The sequence below is a fragment of the Sinocyclocheilus anshuiensis genome, unplaced genomic scaffold, assembly GCF_001515605.1.
Source record: "Sinocyclocheilus anshuiensis isolate Anshui unplaced genomic scaffold, SAMN03320099.WGS_v1.1 scaffold246, whole genome shotgun sequence".
NCBI classification, from domain to species: Eukaryota; Metazoa; Chordata; class Actinopteri; order Cypriniformes; family Cyprinidae; genus Sinocyclocheilus; species Sinocyclocheilus anshuiensis.
This window is the reverse complement of record NW_015542356.1, coordinates 1,837,780-1,846,863: the sequence shown is the minus strand read 5'-3', so window position 1 is coordinate 1,846,863 and position 9,084 is coordinate 1,837,780. Positions and strand designations below refer to the sequence as shown.

Below are 9,084 nucleotides of genomic sequence, written 5' to 3'. Positions count from 1 at the left end.
AACCAATGATTCCTAATTGCATCTACTTCCGGAAGGCCAAATAAAGTGCTTTTGCTTTCGCACTGAAACACACAGCGTCTCCCTGACATGGCTGCTTCAACACTACTGCTGTTCCTGAAACCACGCCTTCTTACTTTGCGTGCACATTTGGGCGGCATTATGCTAATATTTCCACATAGTGACGTAGACATGTGGGGGCGTGTTAGAACGAGCCGTTTTAGGTAGGCGTTGCTGACTCTTAACTTTTATAAAGAATATCTCTTTGGATTTGAGACTTTAGTCTTTGCAACTTTACAGATCTTCTTTATGCACCAAGAGCTTGTAACACTTCAAAGAGAAAGGAAAACTTGAAATCGCATCATATGACCCCTTTAAATTTAGAAAGGAGAACTAGCTTACCTGAACTAAGCAGTAATACCACAAAGAGTGGATTTGCCAGTAAAAGCCCAGGCCAAACAGAGCAGTGAAAATGCCACTGAGAATCATCCCTGAGCTCAGGTAGTAACGCAGGGGCAATCGCTCTCCAAATATCCCACTGTCAAAAATATTTCAAAACCAGCTGTTATACCTCAAGCTAAACACACTACCCAAGAAAGTCTAACCAAGAAAACCCAATATCATACCTAAAGAACATGCCGATAGCATATGCAACAAGAAAGCAGTTGTCCAAGACTCCAAACAGGTTCCGGTAATTGTTCTGGTCTGAATTTAAATAAAGAAATACATTGATGGGTTAATATAAACTAGTAAACAGTAAGTTTTTTTTTCTATCAGCAAGGGCACATTAACTGGTCAAAACTGAAAGTAACAACATCCAACAAAAGATTTCGACTTCAAATAAATTCTGTTCTTTTGAACTTTTTATTCATCAAAGAATCCGAAAAAAAAATTGATCACAGTTTCCACAAAAATATTAAGCAGTACAATTGTTTTCAACACTGACATTAAGAAGAAATGTTTCTTGAGCACCAAATCAGTATATTAGAATGATTTTTGAAGGATCATGTGACACTAAAGACTGGCTGCTGAAAATTCAGCTTTGCCATCACAGGAATAAATTACATTTTAAAATATATATAAAACAGATTATTTTAAATTGCATTAATGTGTCACCATTAAAGTTTTTACTGTATTTTTTGCTCAATTAAATATAAGCATAAGAGACTTTGAAAAAAAAAAAAAAAATCTCACTGACCCCAAACTTTTGAATGGCATTTTATGGAGAGATTAAGTGTAGGACAGATTTTAGGCAAAGAATCAAACTCACCAAAAGGAGCCCAATCACACCAAGTGTCATTGTCAGTGATGTTGAGGTCTGCTGGATGAATAACATTAGAGCAGTTTCTGTGCAGCTGACTCTGTCACAACATAAAATTATTATTTAACACATTTTACTTAATTTATTACATGTAAATACAACCATGTGATTTATCAGTATAACAAAATCCTGTTTGTTGCATGTCTTCTTTTCAGGTTAGGCCTATCATGCAGCTAGTTACCATAATGTTTAGTTGCCAGGTCTCTGACATTTTATTACCTTGACAATACTGATAGGCTTTCGAGAGAGGTGGTAGGTGGTGTAGAAGACAAACGTAAGGAGGAGGATGACGAACCGGTACCTAATCAAAAGGAATAAGTTCTTGAAATAAAAGATTTACAAGTCAAAAAGCATCAACAGTGGTTAAAGTGAAATCTGGAGGTGTCTGTAGTATTAAATAAAACAGCCAGGCAGTGAAAGAAATGAAACCACACAACGTGACTTACAGGAAAACAGCCTCACCTAAGGCAAACACACACACTGAATGATCTATCTATACGTTTTTATACATTTCCTGTGGGGGAAGCACGCTTAACACAGTGTACATCAGTTCTGAGGGCGATGCATGCTGCAAAACAGAAACCTCTAACATTTAGGTCACAGTACTGTACTTTAACTTAAGTACTTATTTTCCATTCATGAGGTACGCATATATTCATAAATCATGTTTAAATTGTGATGTAAGATTCTTAATAAATGTTGTGCATAAAGTTGTGCATATACAAACTGTGGTTAAATTTCCAGAGTAGTAAATTAGTCAAATTTGCCTGTATTCTACAAGGTGAAATGTATATTAGCACTACTAAAAACATTATATTTTATAGATTAATGAGGAACTCTTAAGCAGCGCTAAAACTCAATAGCGTAATCGAAAATCAATAATCTGTTACAATAAAATCCCACATGATGGGACACACATTTAACATCACAGAGCATGTTATCTGTATAGTCTGTTGTGTTTACATGGGCCTGTTACTCACCAGCTGTCTCTAGAGAAAGAAGTAATGAGTTTGATTCCCGGGGCCAGAGATCTCATTTTTACAGTTAAAGTTGTTTGTCTCGTTGCAAAAAAAAAAAAAAGAGTTATACTAAAATTATCATCTACGTTATAAATTATGTATAAAAAATCCCATATCTATTAAGACTTCTAAAATCCACAATTTTAAGATTAAAATCAAGAACAACTAAAATACACAACGAAACTAGCTGACTAATCGTTTTGTGTCTCAGATCAGTTTGCGCTCATTTCTTACGACCTAAAACTACGAGCCCATAAAATCATGTTCGTTGAAAGCCAGAGATCCTAAACCAGATGAAAAAGTTGCATTTAAAGTATCGGAGACGTGTTGTCATTTCCCAATTCCAGAGGTGGAAAAACCGTAAAGCGCTCTGAATTCCCAAAGATTTCCATGGTTGCCTTGGCCGGTGTCCGTGTGCGTTTCAACCTGGGTGTTATTAATACCAGTTTGTCTGGTCTTAAAAATCACATGAGTATTAGCTAGGCCTAATTGATCTTTAGCTCGTGCAGTGCTGGTGTAGCGTCTCCATTTTCCATACAGGACACACACACACACACACACACACACACACACACACACACACACACGCGCGCGCACACACACACACACACACGAGATCTGGCGGCGTAAACATGTGATACATCGTGACGTCACTCCAGGGCTCAAATTAACCCTTCATTCGTCGGCTTTTCTGTTATACTTTTAAGATAAATTGGTTAAAGCAGTACTTAAACCCTGATTCATTTTGGAATATTCTTACCAACCTTGTTTTCTCTAGGGTTCTACAATGTCATTGTAATTACAATATCATACAATATCATAAAATGCCTCTTAAATGATCAAATTTTCATAAAGAAGAGCTTTTGCCCGTGGCACCTAATTTATAAACAATTTTAGTCCTCACGGCTATTTCATTTGTAATAATGGTGATATTCTTTATAAAAAAATAAATATTTGTTTTTCCCAGATTGAGTCATTAATAATGTTATTCTGGTTTCTCATTTAATAAATTCTGATGGTTACATACATTCCTATTAAGATTTTTTTGAAGATGTATTAGCCTACCTGTCACTGGATTTTCGCCATTATAAACGCTATTCCCTGTGGGGCAATACCTCTTCTTAAAGACTTAGTTAGATGCCAATTTTCTTTGTCAACAACTCATCTTTTTCATACAACGATTGGGGATATATCTACCTCTTCCTGTCGGAACAGATGAACGAACTATTCCAGGCTGAGATCCATACATTGTGTCCTCCTGGAATGGCCAGTTTGATAACATTCCATGGAAGAAAAGTGTGACTTTGTCATCTAAATATTTAATAGGGTAAATTTTGTTTCTTATAAATTACGTAATCTTTTTTTACCTGTTAATATCTATTTAAAAATGTTTCCATATATTGACTTTTTTTTGTTCTTCTGAAGACGAATCTTCTCATCTCATCTCTTTTGGGAATGCAGATATAGACTACAATTTTATTTTGGAAGGATTTCTGTATCTTTGTACGTGCTTTTTCTTCACAGAGTTTCTCTTTGTTATACAAAGATGTTTTATTTGGTTATCAGGTTCAGGTTCAGGTTCACTTTATTTGTAGACTAGGTTTGCAGTGTTATGAGTTCTCACATCTTTCACATTTTACAGACACCACAAACATTAACCAACATATACGATAAAAGTGCTTTAAGGTTCCCAGCATCACTAAAAAACCACCTAGACTAAAAACAATAAATTACCAAAAAAATAATAAATAAATAATAATGTTCCTAAGACCTATCCTTATTCAACTGAGTGATAGCTGCTGGCACAAAGTTGTTTTTATACTGCTTAGTTCTACAATACAGAAATACAAATCTACGTCTAGATAGCAGAAGTTTAAATTCATTGTTCAAAGGATGATCATCATTTCAATGTCATCATTTAGAATTGAGTTAGTCATCCGCTGTAACTGTCTGGTATACAGGGATGCACTAAGCTGTGACTCCCAATCAGCTTACTAGACCATCTAAAAATTTAACTCAGTAAATTCTTGTTCTTTACAGACAAGTTTCCAAACCAAGACACCAGAGAAAATGTTAAGAGTGATTCAATAAAAGCACGATAAAATAACATCATCATGGTCCTGTCAATGTGAAAATGGGCCAGTTTCCTTAAACAAAACAGACACTGGTACCCCTTTTTACACACTGCTTCACAATTTGCTTCAAAGTTCAACTTAGAGTCAATGATAGTCCCAAGGTATTTGTAAGATTGCACAGATTCTATTTTCTGACTTTTAATAGATGTAACTTCATGTGGGTGGGCTTGTTTCCTAAAATCAATAATCATATCTTTTGTCTTAGATAAGTTTAATTGGAGGTAGGACTCCTCACACCACTTTATAAAGTCATCAATAATCGGGCCATGGCTGGTCTCATTGCCCTGGCGCTCACTAACAATATTAAAATAGTCCTGTTTTCCCACTTACTTTGACACATATTTGTGTAGAGAATAAATAATAGTGGTGAAAGCACACATCCTTGTGGGGAGCCCATAGAGGAACAAACTTGGTCAGACAGGGTTCCATTCACCCTTACTCTCTGTGTCCTATTAGTCAAGAAATCAAGAATCCAGCCCACAATATTGTTACTCAATGTAAACTGTTCTAAAAGCCTATTAATTAGAACATGGGGTTGGATTGTGTTAAAAGCAGATGAAAAATCAACGAATAAAAGTCTAGCATGAGACCCATTACCCTCCAAGTGTTTAGCAAGTAAGTTCAACAACATAACTGTAGCGTCCTCTTCTCCTCTATGTGGCCTATAAGCAAATTGCATAGGGTCAAGTGTATGTTCAGTTTTCCTTAGAAAAGGAAAGGAAAGCCTTTTCAACATCATTTTGATCTATATCAAATTGCTGATTATCCTTAAGTTTATCACTCAGTTCCTGAGTTTCACTACTAAAATTAGAAATATCAAAACGATTATAAAAACAATTAAGTGCATTGGCAAAATCAGCATCTGAATTAAACCCTTCCAGTGTAACCTGGCTGCTATTCTGTATATTCTGAAGGCCTGTTATAGTTTTCAAACTAGCCCAGGCTGAGCCACAGTTATTTGCAGCCATTTTATTCTCCAATTCAGATTTGTAAGTCTGTTTTGCTATCTGTTTTGTTATCATAACTTTAATAAAGTTAAGGACTAATATTTTTTGATAAACTTTTTTTCTAGCAATTTTTTTTTACACAAATGTAAATTTCAGGGTGCTAAGCCCTACTTTTTTTGTTTTCTGTAAGGAACGTAAATCCTACCTAGACACTCTTCTTACATCCAGCAACTCTAAAGCTCTTAAAACTGTCTAATTTTTGTTTTTTTCATGATTTTGTACCCTGTAATTTTATTTTCAATTCATAATAATAATAATAATAATAATACCTGACCTAAACTATTTACTTTAGTTTAGAACTATCCGTTTTATATAAAAAATATAACTTTAACACACCTTTAGTACAGTGTTTATGCCTTTATGTTCTATACTATATATTACACAAATCCTTTCAATTCATGAGCATCTGCTTGCACTGACAATATACTTTTTTTTTTATATAGTTATATATAATAAGCCCAAGATTTTACCTATCAAACCTAACATCCTTGACCTAACAACCTTGACTAGAAATTAGGATGTTGCTTTCTGGAATGGAAATAAATACTTCTTATTTCCACAGACGAAAACAGAAATAAATGTGACTGCCATTCATTTACTGACTTCTCAACCTGAAGCATATGATGAGGGACTATATGTGGATAATGGCTGAATAACTGTACAGTACAAAGGTCACATACACATTTAAGTGCATTTAGGTTAAGAAAACCAAGTTGTGACACAATAAACAATCACAGCAGTTGATTTTCCCAGTTCAGTAAGATTTATTAAAACAGTAAAAATGCTGTAAAAAATGACATAGAGGTATGTCAGGTATTTGAAAAACATCTATGAGAACAATAAAAACATATCACACCATGAGATAATTACATTAATACAACATAACACTCCAGGCTGCCCAGTCTTAAAACATGTTCAATAACGACTCTAAAGATGGAATACAATCACTTCCTTTGAAAATGGACATCCATAGAGGACGCCTTCCAGGTGGACGAATGCTGTCCAAAGCCTCCTTCCTTCAGATCACAGCTTAGCAAGACAGACTGCAGAGCCTGAGCATACGCTGCAGAAAACAATCATAAATCACCAATAAATAAACTCTAAAGTTGAATAAATGTCAGTGTCAAAAAAGTTGAGCAATATGGGCACGATTACGCTTGTGAAGAAGTGTGCTTAATTGTACTGAATGTGTACTTGTAATCTTAAAAGTATATATTAAAAAACTGTACTTGCAGATACAATAGATACAATATTAATAAAATAAAAGGCCACTTAAAAGTACTTAAAGAACACTTTCATGCTTATGTTTCTTAACTCACTTACCATTAAAAGGTGCACTTGTAATAATGCAAAAGTTATTAACAGTTATTTTAAAAATACATTTTAAATCATATATTTTTAATTTGATGTGCTAAGATGCTAAAGCACATGTAAAATACTTGATTAACTGTAGTGTTTTATTCAGTATTACATTTAAAGTGAATATATTTGAAATACATTACAAATAACAAATATAAATTCATTATGTAACACAAGTTTCAAAAGAAAGTACATGAAATTGTATTTTAGTTTAGCTTGTCAGTTCATTTAGCAGTAAACGTTAACCATATTTTAAAGATACACAATATAATATATTTTAATTGAATTGTATGATTGCAAAACATTAGATTTACTTTCACTTGAATATATTGTTTTGAAGTATATTCCTTCCTAATAAGTACTCTTTTTAAAAGTATGAAATCTTTTCTCAGAAGGGTATTTAAAGATTTTTTTTAAATAAGGCTGTTGCTAAACTAAATCCATGATTAAACTTCAGACTGTCTGGTAAAAATATGTACCGTTATCATGGAAAGTGGAAAAACAAAAGATGTCAGTTGTGACAGGTCCCACATGCATTGTCTGTCAAGTCATGGTACTGTGAGTAAGAACATTTATGACATAAAAACAGGCACAATGTGACAAGTTTCCCAGCAACACAATCACAACCAATCAGAACATTTCTGAAGTTCAGTTATGAGGAGCAGGATTAAGGACCAATGATATTTCTCTGTGGGCGGGGCTATGCCACAGAAATAGGAACCAAGCACCTAACAAAATGTTGTGTCACTTGGACAAAAACTCAGAATTACCCAATACACAGTGTAACAAGACAAAGAAAAGCAGAATACTCTATAAATATAATAAAAACTAAGGACACCGAGTGAGTAGTTTACCTTTTGGATTCTTGTAGAAGATGCAGTTGTTGGCACAGGTATCCGGATGACTGTCCCAGAAAGAGTCTCCACAGCAGCACAGAGGAGGCAGTTCTGTTTTATCCTTCTCCAGCTTCTCTTTCATTAGAGCCTGCATGGCCTCAATGTACCTGTCACACAAATCATCACATACCACAACAGCTCTTTACATACGATTAAAGCACAATTCTAATCTACTGAATGGAAAACAATAGAAGTTATTGTGCATTTATCTTTTGTTTATGGTTCTATTTTGGGGTCAGTAAGATGTTTAAGATGTTTTTTTTATTTATATATAAATTAATACCTTTATAGTCAGCAAGGATGCATTAAATTTATCAAAAGTGACAATAAAGGCATTTACGATGTTACAAAAGATTTTTATTTTAAATGAATGCTGTTCTTTTGAACTTTCTATTCATTAAAGAATCCTGAAAAAAATTTCTCAAAAATACTAAGCAGCACAACTGTTTTTAATATGGATAATAATAATAAAACATGTTTTTAAGCACCAATTTAGCATATTAGAATGATTTCTGAAGGATCATGTGACATTAAAGACTAGAGTTAGCCTATGACTGCTAAAAATTCAGCTTTGCGATCACAGAAATAATAAAGCAATAAGCCCCAAGAAGCCGAGGTTTACAGTGAATTTATAACAGCTAAGGGGCGTTTTTAGGCACGACGCGAAGCGGTTGTCATGTGACACACAGCCACAACAGCACTTATGTTTTATTTATTTTTTCCTTTTTATTCGAAACATGCCCAAATGCATTTACTATATCATGAAATATCTTGATTCTCACCTTTATAGATTATGTTGATCTATGATGGTCAAAGTAACCTAATAATGTAATTATTAACTATGCATAAAAACCTGTCTGTTTACTTAAAGCTGCAGTCCGTAAGTTTTGCCTCTTTGTCGCCATCTCTGTTTGAAAACCTGGAATTGCAGCTGTTTGCGGAATTATCTAGCTTGCGTGGGTTGTGAGCCGGCTCGACTCCAGCGCGGATGAATCTAATGTTTTGAGGGGCTAAACATCTACAGAAAAAATATAACTTTACCGGATTAACCTGGCTGCCTTCTCACTAGACCCTCTGCTTTGCAGCACAGTTAATGATATGCTAAGGATAGGATGCCTTGACGCGATTGGTTATTTAATTTTGTGACGTAGCAAAAAGGACTTTAATTATTCTGGCTGCTGTGAGAAAAGGCTATAAACGATCCGCCACCTGCAGAATCCTCACATGCGATAGCCTACTAGCCAGGACGCCTTCTTTATGTTTACAGACGTGACATAATGACGCAGTGCCATGCTCGAATTTCCCGCGAAAACCTACCCGTACCACTCAAATTAGAAAACATTATTATAA

General features: G+C 34.6%; 2 protein-coding genes across 4 annotated transcripts in view; both read right to left on the bottom strand.

Annotated features, from left to right (window-relative positions):
• The window catches only part of LOC107691751 (sugar phosphate exchanger 2-like), an 11,939-nt gene extending 9,027 nt beyond the window's left edge, over positions 1 to 2,912 (bottom strand). For 2 of the 3 annotated variants that reach the window (XR_001634566.1, XM_016490553.1), the window contains exons 1-5: positions 2,299 to 2,911; positions 1,538 to 1,619; positions 1,268 to 1,358; positions 624 to 702; positions 400 to 535 (exon numbers count right to left, since the gene is read on the bottom strand). Coding sequence is in view for 2 of the 3 variants with exons in the window: in XM_016490553.1 (XP_016346039.1) it covers positions 400 to 535; positions 624 to 702; positions 1,268 to 1,358; positions 1,538 to 1,619; positions 2,299 to 2,354 (444 nt within the window). In the remaining variant the exon portion in view is untranslated. Of the gene's footprint in view, positions 1 to 399; positions 536 to 623; positions 703 to 1,267; positions 1,359 to 1,537; positions 1,620 to 2,298 lie in introns of all 3 variants that reach the window. The other variant, XM_016490554.1, reaches the window with a different exon arrangement.
• A 3,320-nt stretch (positions 2,913 to 6,232) lies between these two features.
• ccdc15 (coiled-coil domain containing 15) overlaps positions 6,233 to 9,084 on the bottom strand; it is an 11,326-nt gene continuing 8,474 nt past the window's right edge. The window contains exons 9-10 of the mRNA XM_016490552.1: positions 7,693 to 7,841; positions 6,233 to 6,542 (exon numbers count right to left, since the gene is read on the bottom strand). Of these exons, the coding sequence (XP_016346038.1) occupies positions 6,424 to 6,542; positions 7,693 to 7,841 (268 nt within the window). The 3' untranslated portion in view covers positions 6,233 to 6,423. The remainder of the gene's footprint in view (positions 6,543 to 7,692; positions 7,842 to 9,084) is intronic.